General features: G+C 40.7%; 1 protein-coding gene across 1 annotated transcript in view; it reads left to right on the plus strand.

Moving 5' to 3' along the window:
* The window catches only part of ASAP1 (ArfGAP with SH3 domain, ankyrin repeat and PH domain 1), a 204050-nt gene that overhangs the window by 32165 nt on the left and 157832 nt on the right, over positions 1 to 14053 (plus strand). The window contains exon 3 of the mRNA XM_021719251.1: positions 7375 to 7520. Within this exon, the coding sequence (XP_021574926.1) occupies positions 7375 to 7520 (146 nt within the window). The remainder of the gene's footprint in view (positions 1 to 7374; positions 7521 to 14053) is intronic.

A 14053-nucleotide genomic window follows, 5' to 3' on the forward strand; every position in this document is an offset into this window, starting at 1 on the left:
ATTGGGTTCTTTTTTATTTTTTATTTTATTATTTTTGAGTTTGAGTCTCACTCTGTCACCCAGACTGGAGTGCAGTGGCCGCTGCCAGCCACCGCGGCCTCGACCTACTGGGCTCCGGCGATCCTTCCACCTCAGCCTTCCAAGTAGCTGGAACTACAGGCGCGCGCTACCACACCCAGCTAATTTTTTATTTATTGTAGAGATGAGGTCTCACCAAGTTGCCCAGGCGAGTCTCGAACCCGCGGGCTCAGGCATTCCACTCACCTCAGCCTCCCAAAGGTGCGGGATTACAGGCTGAGCCACCGAGCCCGGCTTTTCTTTTTTTTTTTTTTTTTGAATTGGAGTCTCACTCTGTCACCCGGACTGGAGTGCAGTGGCTGCTCCAGGCCACCGCAGCCTCGACCTGCTGGCCTCCGGCGATCCTTCCGCCTCAGCCTTCCAAGTGGCTGGAACTACAGGCACGCACTACCATGCCTGGCTCATTTTTTATTTATTGTAGAAATGAGGTCTCGCCAAGTTGCCCAGGTGGGTCTCGAACCCGTGGGCTCAGGCAATCCACTCACCTCAGCCTCCCAAGGCGCGGGATTACAAGCTGAGCCACCGAGCCCGGCTGACACTGGGTTCTAATCCTGGCTTCACTGCTCATTTTTCCTACATATAAAACATCCATCTTGAAGGCGTTTTACTTGGGTCTTATCACATTTACTGTGATGGAGCCCACTACATAGTGTATAATAAATGGCAGCCACATTTACAATATCTGAGAATCAAAGGCTGGGTTGGCAGGCCAGTCGGGAGGTTTTGTGGAAATTGCCCAGTTCGGTAAGGTGTAACATAGGGCTCAGTTAAGCAAATACTTTAGCAAAAAGGTTTGTCTGATAATTTCCACAGTTGTGAAGGTTTTAAAGACATCCTCATTGGATGACTGTGTGAGGTATGTTTGATACTATATTTTAATGTACAGTAAGTCTCTTACATAGGAACAAGTTCCATTCCAAGAGCGCGTTTGTATGTCCAATTTGTTCTTAAGTTCAACAAAGTTTGCTTAAGTACCCAACTAACACATTATAGTACTGTACTGTAGTAGGTTTATAATACTTTTCACACAATACATTAAAAACAAATATACAATACTGTAAAGTACACGAAAAGCAAGACCACTTGTAAAGGATGCACACATGTGACAATGTACACCAGATGTGTAACCATCTTACATGATTAGACATGTGAATGCAACTTGAAGGTATGTATGTAGGAGACTTAATGTATTCCTAAGGTACTTTTTATTGTCAACCCTTAAAGGATAATGTAGTACCAGTATTCATTTCAGACTGTTGTCTGCCACCCGACCACAGTGTAAAAGGCTGGTTCCACTGCAGTGGCCAAGGATGGGCAACTGGTATTGTTGTCATTGTCATCGTAAATACCTGTTGAGCTTATCATGTACCAGGCACTTGGCGTACAATATCTTACTTAATGTTAATAATAACTCTATGAGGTAACTGTTATAATTGTTATATCATCTCCATTTTGCAGATAGGGAAGATGAAACTTAGAAAGATAAAGTTACTTGACCAAGGTACCACACAGGCAGTAAGTGGCAGACCTGAGACTTGATGCTGGGTCTGTCCCACTTTAGGATATGGAGGGTAGGGAAGCAGGAAAAAAGCCTCCTCTGTCCTCTGAGATTCAGTGGCAAGAACCTGCAAATTAAACTGACAAATGACAAATTACCAGGAGAAAAGGTTTATTTAATATCTACATAGGGGGCCTCACAGAAAAGAAATGAAAAACCGCAAAGAAACAGACCTGGGAGCTTATATGCCCATTTAACAAAGGGTGATAAACTGTGAAGTGACAAGACAAAGTAAAAGGGATTTGGGGTTCTAGGTCAGTAAATTGTGGGAAGGTAAATATATGGGGAAACATGGGAGGTAGGAATTATTTTAATGAAGTTTACACACATTCATCTTGGTGCTAACTTCGCATCTCTAGTGGCAAGGGTTTTTTTTTCCTAGTACAGAAGAGGAGTTAGAGGAAACACCTTTACAAAGGGAATTTTTTGCCCTATTTTTAGGCCAAAAATTCCTCCTGTATCAGCTGTTTAGTTGCCTTCAACTCAAAATGATCCTTATGCTAAAGTGGCATATTTAGGGGTGGCATATTCTGATCCCCATGTGAGGAAAAGTGCCCATCTCTGTGATCAAAAAGGCCTATGTTTCCTTATTTATGAGCTGTATAATCCATGGGCAAGTGTTCATCTACACAATGAAGATGATATTAGTACTTATCTCAAGGATTTCTTATTAAGTGTGGGTGGAGTAATGTATTATATGTAAAGTACCTAGTACAATAACTGACATACAGTGAATGCTCAGCAAAGTAGCTGTTACTACTATTACTGGAATAGTAAATCACTACTGATATATTACTGTAGGGATTAACTCAGTGGTTAGCATGTGTTAGTCATCTCCCCACAGAAATGCTGGCAGTTGAAATCCTAATGAGAGCTGGGCTTGGTGGCTCAGTCTGTAATTCTGCGCCTTTGGGAGGCTGAGGTGAGTGGATTGCCTGAGCCCGCGGGTTTGAGACCCACCTGGGCAGGTGAGACCTCATCTCTACAATAAATCAAAAAATTAGCCGGGCGTGGTAGTGTGCGCCTTTAATTCCGACAACTCGGAAGGCTGAGGCAGAAGGATCGCTGGAGCCCAGCAGGTCAAGGCTGTGGTGGCCAGGAGCGGCCACTGCCCTCCAGTTTGGGCGACAGAGTGAGACTCCAACTCAAAAAAAAAAAAAAAAGAAATCCTAATGAGGGACTCTTTCTGGTCCAGTTATTAAAACTCTATTGTTTTGTTCATTTTTGCACTGAAAGGAGTCACTTAGCTATTAGAATTACCTTGCATTCTGCAACAATGCCATGATGCCAGATACCTCTTACAAATATTAGACAAGAATAGGTCTTCTTAATGAATGGATCAGGCTTCTCTCTTTCTCTGTTGTTTTGTTTCCTTTTATCCAGTCTCTATCCTCACCACCTTACCCCACCCTCCACTGCATCACACCCCCAAAAGTTTTCTAGCACTTGGATGTAGTCATGATCTTAAGACAGAGCTTTATCCTGCTCTCTGAAATTCCTTGAAGTGATCAGTCCAATTTCTGCCCCTTCGGCCACATCCATTCCTGTGACAGTGCTCCCCTCCAGATTTTGCTCCCCTTTCCTGTTCCCCACAACTGACATTCCTTTCAGACGGCTTACTGGACTCTGTGACATGTTCCTCCCTTCTGCCTCTGCCCTTGTTTCCTCCACTGGAATCATGTTTCCTTGCCATCTCACTCTTTGTGCCTGTTGAAATTCTACTTAGTAAACCCTTAATTTTGTACCACAGGGGTGTGTGGATGTGTGTGTGTGTGCCTGTGTGTGATCTTTCCAGTATTACCACTCTTGACTTCATGATGCAGTGTGAAAAAAAATACTTAAAACATGTGAGACCTGTTTTTATGCTGTTTGATATTACATGCATCCCTCTGTATTGTAATTAGTCATGGGTAGAGGTAATAATGGCTGACATTTTGAGAGTACATGCCACAACCAGGCGCTATTTTAAGCATCTTAAATTTATTAATAATTTCTACCATCATGGGGTTGTTATTTTTACTCCAAGGTATAATTTACTAAACTGTTATACTTTAAAATGTATATTTATACTAGGAAATTATATGTATCACATATCTATCACATATATATCTTACTATATGTACATACATGCAGACTAAAAAAAATAGAGGGAAACTACATGACTATCAGTTGTGCAATTAGCAAAACATACAGAATCCATGACCTAGCCTATACTTCCTTATCCAGTTTCACCTTCTGTCTCTCTCACATTCTACTTTATGCAGAGTAAGCATAATTCTTCTCTTGTAGAGTTCTGGTGGAGGTGAAGTATGACAGTGTATACAGCGTTGGGATCAGAAAAGATTTTCAGTACATGCCAGGGCTCCCTTCCCATGGCTCGTCTCTGTCTTAGCCCTTAGCTAAGTCTATCTTATTTTTAATGAGTCTATCATCACTGATAGGCTAAGAGCATCTCATAATTCTTTCTAACCTCTGCATGAAAGTTCCATTCAGAATAATTTTCTAATTTCAAGCAAACAGCTTATATACTTAAGTTTACTGCAGAGATGCTTCCCTTGGAAGCAACTAAAATGAACAGTCAGTGGAATCATTTTTTCACTGGCCTCCAAAAACAGAAAAGGTGTTAGGCGAGGTGGGACTCTCAGTGGTGAGATGGAACCTGTTTGGTGTCAATCAGAAGGTATCAGGGGTACCTCCAGCATATGAGAGAGATCAGATATGTGTATCCTCTCTGTTGTGCTGACGTGGCCTTTCTTTTGTGTTTTTTTGAGTCACTTCTCTGAGTGAACTTGGGCAGTAACTAGAGCTGCATTTTATCTTTTTTAATATCTCAGCTCGAAATGCTGACAACTGCTGCAGGCATCATGAATTTTTAATGGATGATGATTAGAAGGCTGGCTAGGGCCTCATTTCATTTCATTGGGCTGCTGTGACACTTGTTTCTTTTGTTATATTTAGACTTCCTGGGTTATTTCCCAGTCCAGACTCATGATCTGTTTCATGAGTGCCCATTGCTCCCATGTAGTTTTTGAGGGTACATTTGAAAGGGAAATTTCTAAAACTTTCATCTCAATTATTGAACTGCCTTAGAGATTTCAGAAGGAAATGCTTCTTAAATTCTTGAAAAGAAATTCAGAGAATCCAAGTCAACCAATATTTACCAAGCCCCTAGCTTTGTAAGCCCAGCTCAGGGAAAAGGCTACAGCAGTTGTCCATTGGGTGGGAATGCAGAAGTGAAGTAGCAGTATCCTCTCATGGTCTGGCAGCAGAGAAAAATGTGCGCATATATAAATAGGATGTGGTGGAAAACATTGCAGTCGAGGTACAGAGAATTGTGGACAAGGAAGGATTGTTGTATCCTAAAAGGAAACTTACGTAAAGAAAGAGGTAATGTATTGATGAAGCCTTGAAAAATATGAATTCAATAAACGTCTGTCTGTTTATTCATTCAGTAAATACTATGCGTCTTTTGTGTGGACCACCATACATATTCATGTTTCTCTGTGCACCACAGCAGAGGAGGGAGATAGATAGTTGTGCACAGGTATCTGAAATGCTTCCTCGTGAACATGGTACTTACTACTCCCTCACATTGCCTTATGGTGCAGGTCATATTCCATGCCTTACTTCAAGAGTCTAGGAAAGTGTAATACTCCTTTCCATAAGTCCACAAGGATTGGGAAGCTGGATATCCATGATGAGTGGTAATGTCTGTCACAGGAGTCACAAGAGCTGGTGTACAATTGAACAGGGTCACGCTGGACGCTGTGGTGATAACACTGCAGGGGAGCAAGAGCAATAACAAAGGGATCCGTTTGGAAGCTTCGGCAGTCATCGAGGCAAGAGATGTTATTGGATAGGTTGATAGCTACGAGGATGGTGAGAAGTTGTCAAATTTTTGATATATTTTAAAGGTAGAGGAAACACGATTTGCCTGTGGAATGCATCTGGGGTGTGAAACAGAGAAAAATTAAGCATGATGAAGTTTTGCATCTACAACTTTAAGAGTATATTTGCCATTGACAGAAATTGGGAACTGTGGAGGAAAGAGTGTGGGGCAGAAGATCAAGAGTTTGATTTTAGACATGTTAAGATTGAACAAGGCCGGGCTCGGTGGCTCAGCCTGTCATCCCAGCACTCTGGGAGACCAAGGCAAGTGAATTGCCTGAGCCCGCAGGTTTGAGACCAGCCCCAGCAACTTGGCAAGACCTCGTCTCTGCATTAAATAAAAAAGTAGCCAGGCATGGTAGCATGCACCTGTAGTTCCAGCTGAGGCAGAAGGATCGCTGGAGCCCTGCAGGTCAATGCTAGGGTGACTGTGAGTGTGCCATGCACTCCAGCCTGGGCAACAGAGTGAGACTCCAACTCAAAAAAGGAAAAAAAAAAAGATTGAACATAATTATCGGGCATGTAAGCAGAAATATTGCATAGGCAGTGGAATATGTATCTGTATTTCAAGAGAGAGGTTGTCTGGGCTGGGGATATCAATTTGGGAGTTGTCGGCTGATCGAAAGTATTTAAAACCATGAGATTAAGTGAGATCTTAAGAAACGAAGCATAGAGAAGAAAAAAGAGCCAACTCTGTGGCTTGGAGCTCTCCAACAGGATGAGATCAAAGAGATGAAGAACGAGCAAAGACAGTGGAGAGGAGCCATGAGATAGGAGGACACTCAAGAAAGTACGAGATACCCTGCAAGGCAAATAAGGCGTTTCAAGAATGTGAGTTACTATTTATGGAGCATTCATTCTATTGAGAAACTTTTGCATACTTTATCTCAACTCAGCAACATGACAATTTTGTAAAATAATATTAGCCTCATTTTAGGGATTGAAAACAAAAGCTCAGGGAGGAAAAATTTATTCACAGATATTTTATATAGTAAAATTAATGCCTCATATGTTACTGGTAGGGTAGTGCCAGCTATAGAAGTTTAGATGATTTAACCCATCTAGTTCAAGCCTCAACATTTTGCTACAAGAGATGGTATGTGAAAAACTTTTTACAAATGCTGTATTCCTCAGACCTGGGGTTTAGACAAAATTAAAGAAAATCAAAGTTAGTTGCAGAGAAAGAAACCTGTTATAACACACAGATTTTCCTTTCAAATTCAAGATTGATTTTTCAAGGAGAATTTTCTCCTCATTCTCTTTAATCATAATTTCTTTTAATTGCTTGAAAATGTGATGATTGGCCAAGCTCGGTGGCCCATCCTGTAATCCCAGCACTTTGGGAGGCTGAGGGGAGTGGATTGCCTGACCCGCTGGTTTGAGACTAGCCCTGGCAACTTGGTGAGACCTTGTCTCTATAATAAAATAAAATAAAATAAAAACTCAGCCGGGCGTGGTAGTGCATGCCCGTGGTTCTTTGACTTGGAAGGCTAAAGCGGAAGGATCGCAGGAGCCCAGGTCTATGCTGGGGTGGCCATTGAGTGTGGCACTGCATTTCGGCCTGGGTGACAGAGTGAGACTCCAACTCAAAAAAGAAAATGTGCTGATAAGAATTGGTGCATTAATTGGAATATAGATGGACTGAATGCTATGAAAGAAAAGGGGAAACCTCCTTTAACAGAGTGAGAATATTCAATGTATTGCTAACCACCTTCAAGATGTGTTCAATAATTAATTGATGCAGTTTCTCTGTGCTTTCCTTTTGAGAGCTTCTAGTGATCACTGTTCAAAATAACTCTTCATTGTGGCAGATAAGAATTCACACTCCTCTTTCTTCCTTTTTATTTTAGATCATGTACAAAATGAAGAAAACTATGCACAAGTTCTTGATAAGTTTGGGAGTAATTTTTTAAGTCGAGACAACCCTGACCTTGGCACCGCTTTTGTCAAGTTTTCCACTCTTACAAAGGAACTGTCCACACTGCTGAAAAATCTGGTAAGACATTTCATCTGAGACTTAAAAGAACTACAGCCTAACCAAAGTATAATATAATATCATCTAAAGAAAACAATTTAATAATCCTTGCCAATCAGCCCTTAGTCCTGGGGTGAAAAATAAAAATCAAAAAGCTTTTTAGTCCTAGGTATGGAAGTCATGCTTAAAGAAAAATCCCACTGTGAAATTCCTGAAATCGGTACCTTTGGCCAGCTGATAGGGTAGATTCATTGAAACTGAGAGGGAAATTCTGTGTCAAACCTACATTGGAAATGCACACTCAAAGTATTGTTCTCACTTGTGTGAGGATGAGCATGCATTTAGGTTTCTGATTTACAAATGATGAGTTACCTCCAACTTCCCACATCCTTTTAACCTCCCACAAAGAAAACAGTTTTGAGCTGTAGGGCACCTGTGGTTTCACAAGTAGATGACAGGAAGAATCCCTAAAAATCTGACTAGAGGTGCTGAGCCAGGAGTGAAGGGTGGGGGGTATCTGTTGGCCAGACAAGCGTGTCTGGGCCTCCCCATTGTTAGGGTACGGACAGGGTGAGGGTGGGGAGGCGCAGCACCACCAGAGCTGGCAAGCCGGAGGTGCACGCTGGGAACCCAGAGATCGGAGCAAATGCAAAGAATTGCGACACACAAAAAGGTTAAGAAAGAAAAGTTTATTTAAAAGTAAATTAGAGAGAGAAAGAGAAGGAAGAGAGAAGATTTACCTCCCCAAGGTGGGGAAGGGGAACCAAAGCCAGGAAGCATGGAGACAGCCATGGCTCAAAGAGCACATGGCCACACCAGACTCTAGCAAGGCAATGGCCCCTGGTTGCTTGTGGCTGAGTCCTTTTAACCATTCCCCTAGATGGGGAAGGATCATTAAGGTGATTGGGTGGTGGTCTGCTTCCACGTCATCAGAAAGGGGCAGACAAGCGCAGGTACTGATGATGTCAGGTGATGGACAGCAGGCAGATGAGTGGGTTAGTCACATGATGGTTGCCATGGTGGGGCTTCTTTGTGTCATGTAGGTTAACCCTAGGGCGGAGTTTCCTGCAAGAGACTTGTTAGACATTTGCAATTCATAAACTCAGACATTTGTAATTCACAAACTCTTGGGACTTTGGCTTTGACAAGGAATCAAAAGTTTACTAGATATTATGCTAAACCATGAGGGCTGTCCTGAGCTTGTATCTGAAGATTTGCCAAAGGGGATGGGATAGGCTGCTGTTTGTCCTGCAGTAGAATGTCTGAACACTTTCTAATGGCTACGGTGAGGCAAAAATACTAAAGAATAAGCTAAGTTTCTTCTAGGTTTCTATAGGTACCATTTACCTATGATGTGCTGCACCACCCTCCCCAGCCCTCACGACTGTCTTCACGCTAGAAACGTTTTGGGTAACACTACCTAGACTGACCATTTAGGTTTTGTTGATTTGTTGTTGTTGGGTGGCATTTGGATGAAGTTATTTCTCTTAAGAGTGCCGTACACTTTTAATTTAATCAAGTCTCTTTTCTCCTAAGTCCTCAGAGACAAGGGTACACAGTGGTACAAAGGTGCCAAAGGAAAACTCTTTTTTTAAGTTGGAGTGTCACTCTGTGGTCCAGGCTGGAGTGCAGTGACACACTCGGTGCCAATCCAGCATCGATCTGGTGAACTCAGGCGATCCTTCTGCCTCAGCCTTCCAAGTAGCTGAAGTATAGGCGCATGCTACCACAGCTGGCTAATTTTTTGATTTATTGTAGAGACGAGGTGTTGCCAAATTGCCCAACTGATCTCGAACTCGTGGGCTCAGGCAACCCCCTCACCTTAACCTCCCAAAGTGCAGGGATTACAGGCTTGAGCCACTGTACCTGGCCGGAAAACTATTTCTGTTATACTTTCCTTCCAGTGTATGCCTTGAGAAAGAGGAGCTGTTTCCTCCTCTTTTCCCCCAGTCTGAGTATACTGCACCTTTACCTCCTAATTTAAGGATCCGAAACTCAACCTCAAGGTCTCCTTCCTCTGGGTCAGTTATTCATATATCAGATAGGGTCGGTGGTCTCAGGTAATAATCTTGTCATAAATCCATTAGATAGAAACAGTTTACAGATGAAGACAACCTATTTGAAAAATAAAAACTTCGTTTCTACAGTCTATTAACATGAATATTTGGCCAATCAGAACATTCTTTTTTCTATCATAAATATATATGTGTGTTTATCTTCCTTACAGTTTAATTCTAACTAGTGATTTATGCATTGAATTAGTCTTATACAGTAAATCAGCTAATCAGAAAGAAAATATTATTGAAAATAGAAGTCGTTTTTATTTTCAGAAACTTGAGAAAATGTAATTTTGAACTTATAATCAAACGTTCCTACACTTTGGGGTTTGTTTAACCAATGATATTTTTGTAAATCTGAGATTCTTTACATCTCTTTTATTCAGAAGAGGGTCCTCTCATTTCCCCTTCCCTCTGGGTATTATTGCCTGTCCTTTTGCTCCTGGCCTTGCCCTAAATGTTGTGGGTAGAAAGAAAGGAAGTGAAAGGAGACTCTGACAATTCACTTTGATAATAGCTGGTAGAAGACTTGCTCAGGGCAGCAGTTCTGGTTTCCCTGAGATATAGGTATTTTCCTATGGATGTCTTTTTTTTTTTTTTTTTAATTCCCAAGAGGCCACATGTGTTTGACTTAAGAGTTAATCACCTCCAAGTTTCCTGAACCAATCCATTTCTGTGCTTTACTGGGCTGCAGGTTCCATTTTGACTGTGTGTATATGTGCAATACACACAATCACTGGTCATTCAAGCAAGCATTCATTGTCTGCATTAACTTGCCCAAAACGTTTCCCTATCTCCATGCAAAAACAACTGATATTTTTTGAACACTTATGATGAATTTGGCAATGTGGTGGGTACTTTAATGTGGATTATCTCATTGATGACCTTGTAACAATCCTATTTTCATTATACCTTTAATGCAGATGAAGAAATTGAGGCATATTGAGATTATATAATTTGTTTATTTACACTATCATTAAGTACTTGAACCCAAACAATCTGTCTCTGAATCCATTGTCTTTACTATTCTGCAGTCTACTGCCTCTGTCACCTTATGCTGCTTGTACTGTTGCCCTAAGTAGAAGGGCTGATCTAGCTATTCCATTATACATACCCCAAACTGTAGGCCTCTTTCCATGTCCAGTCCCCTGCAACGAGTAGAAGTCTAAAGAAAGATCTAAAAGAAATTGCTGGGAAACCTAGTTCATTTAATAAAGAGTGTAAAAACAAATTTCCCCTTAGAAGATGGTGGTAGCATTCCTGAAGGAGCAGATAGAAGAATCAGTTTGTGCTGTGGTTTCTAAGGGAACATTATTGTGATTGGATAAAAAGGCAGTCCCAGGAGTTTACACAGCCTGACAACAGCCAGCAGCTTGCTGCTTCCCTTTTTATGCTTTTCCAGGAAAAGAAGAGCAAACTAGACAGATTGATAGGACCACACCTTGGAGCAGAGGGCTCAAAGGAAGCAGGCTTCCCCAGATGCAGAGGCGGTGGGGGTTGGTTCTGGATCTGCTTGCAGCACCTGCAGTCTCCAGCTGAGGTGCACCCCTGCCCTGTGGGAGCCCTGGATACTCCTGTGGAAACCCATATTTCTGAGACCCAGCAATCCTCTTCTCTTCAGCTAGAAACATTACGCAGTAACTGATACTATTGACAAGCACTTTGGTGTTTTCCATACTTTCTAAATTGTATTCTCAAGACGACCAGCAAGGAACAAATGTCTGTTACATTCCAAGGTCTGTGCTAAATACTGAAAAATGTCATTTTCTAATTAAGGTATTGCTTATGAAGGGTATTTTAATAGTTTATGCTAAAACGTCACTTATTTTTATAGAGAAAAAGGAAAGGTTAGATTTTGAGGCCAAGTTTCATGCTAGCTTTCAGCTCTTGGCTAACCTTAGATGAATTAAAACATTTATTATTTGTTAATTATAAGCAGTCCGTATTCAGAGTGTATTGTGTTTAAGAGTATCTGAAGGGGTGGTTTTGAAAAATATCAATGTGATGGCAACTACATAGCCACTGTTTAGATGCTTTGTTGTTGTTGTTTGAACTGTCAGTGATTGTAGAAAGTATGATCAAGTGAGATAGATTTTATGTGAAAACTTCCAAGAGCTACCTAGAAAGATGTTGGCGTTAACATCACAAAAGGCTGAGGCTGTTTTTAATTAACCTCATGTCTGAGGATTGCAAAGAGGATTGCAATTATAGCTGATTACTCTATGAGCTCATTCCAGAGTTGGTGTACTAAGTCAGTTTTAAAGTAACTTGCTTTTTATACTCCCCCTCTCCTCCAAATTATAGAAAATGGTTCCAGTAAAAAGTGTTCTACCTTGTAATGTAGAATCGAAAGGCTGCGAAGTGTAGGTGGTCTGAGTTTCATGGGTTTTGATCTCAACCTGATCTGGAATCCCAGCTCTTAACGGACTAGCTTTATAGCCTTAGGCGATTCATTTAACTTCTAATGCTAGTTTCCTTATCTGTAAAAAGAGACAATAGTGTCTGTTTCTTGATAGTGGCAGGACTTCATTGAATTCAAGGAAGTAAATCACCAAGCATAGGGATTTTGCTTCACAAATACAAGCTTCACAAATACACAGGGAATTTGCTTCACAAATACAAGCTTCTCTTTGTTATTTACATCTTCTCTTTTGGTTCTTATGGTAACTCAGTGTGAAGGCAGGTGTCAGTCATATCCCATTTTAGAAGTGTATGCATCACATCTCTGAAAAACAATATGCCTGTGAAGTGGTGAGATGAGGGCTTGAGCTCAAGTTCTGACTACAGATCATGCCTTGTTCCAGGGAGGCTGCCCCAGGAATTACGAAGCAGTATTGTTGCCTTGATGAATAGTGTATGATAAAGGCACACCTGAAGTAATGACTGAGGCCTATACCTGTGTCATTTGACTACTGGGTGTGTGTAGCTTGCAGAGTGCTTTCTTGTCTATTTCTGTCCTTTGATTTCTTTCGTCAGTGAGTTGTAGCATTCTGGAAAGAATGAGAGTGTTGGGCAGTAGTCCTCAAACTTTTTGGTCTTAGTACTCCAATCTTACAATCAACACTATTGAGGACACCAGATAGTTTTTATTTATGTGGACTATTTCTATTCATGTTTACTGTCATAGAAATTAAATCTGAGAAAAATTTTAATGTATTAATGTGTTATAAAATATTAAACTTCCTTCATGGTACCTTAAATAATCTGTTTTTATGGAAAAGTAACTATTTTCTCAAACAAACAAAAAATTAGAAGCATGACATAGTTTTACATTTTTTCAGTCTCTTTAAAGCTAACCTGATAGAATGTAGCTAAATTCTTATATCGATTTCTATATTCATCTTGCAAATCTGTATGGAGAAAAGCGAAGACTATCTTAAGAGCCATTTTAGGTATTATTTTATGCTAAAAACTTGACAAGAAGGCCGCCATTGCTTTGCTAAGTCATGGTCTGGCCATGTGGCTCCTTGGGCCATGGTCACCATGTTTCCTAGCCATGGCCCCCTCCCCTACTTTGGGGTGGTGGATCTCTCCCCTCCCCCTCCCCTCTTATTTTCTAAATAAACTATATTTTCCAGTCTTTAAAAAAACCTTGACAAGTTTTAGTTTCTTAAAAGTTATTAACAGTGTGAATCTGAAACCATGCAAATGAACTTTAACGATTTAGAAGCTGTCAAGCTCAGATGATAAATTCAAGTTTTCCCAAATTTTAACTTTCTCTTGAAAGCTCTGTTTTTATCATTAGAAATAAACACCATCAGCTGTTTGCCTTGACGTGCTATGCTCACCTCATTCATTTTCAAGAAACTGTTTGGAAAATACCAGAGTCTGAATAACTGTATTTTGCTAGTCATACTTTCAAGAAAAAAAAAGATTTTCTACTAAAAATAAAACCAGTTAGTTCAACTTGCAACTCAGAAAAATTGCAGAAGTGCATTATGCATACTTCCTAAATCAATTTTTACTTATTCATCATGGGCATTCTTAAATGAAAGTAGCTTTTTCTTACTGCAAGAAAATGACCGTGAAGAATACAGTGGCTCTACTTGGTGGCAGTGCCTTGATTCACACTTAAGGCTCCAGCAGTTTTATCCACCATTACTTTTGCACTGTCAATGCAGATGTCAGCACAGTGAAAAAGCCAGATAACCTCTTAGTATGCAACAGCTTTGAGAACAACTGATATTACAAAGGCTTTGTTATGATTCCAGCTCTGCCATAGAGTGGATTAATGTTCTCTAACTTACAAGCAAAAATGTCCTGGCTGGTAGATTGGGGGGAAGTACCTTTCTACTTACCTTACTGGTTGTGTGGGGATCCAGTCGTACCACTCAGGCGAAAAATGTTATAACCTGGAAAGTCCTCTGCTGTGATATTGATAAACTTCAATAATATTAATATTAGTATGTTCTTAATAGCCATTACAGAGACTCTGTTTATTTTTTTATTATAAAAAGAACACACGCCTAATGGAGAAAATTTTAAAGAATACAAAGT

The sequence above is a fragment of the Carlito syrichta genome, unplaced genomic scaffold (genome assembly GCF_000164805.1).
Source record: "Carlito syrichta isolate Samal-C Ts95f unplaced genomic scaffold, Tarsius_syrichta-2.0.1 Scaffold113813, whole genome shotgun sequence".
Lineage (NCBI taxonomy): Eukaryota > Metazoa > Chordata > Mammalia > Primates > Tarsiidae > Carlito > Carlito syrichta.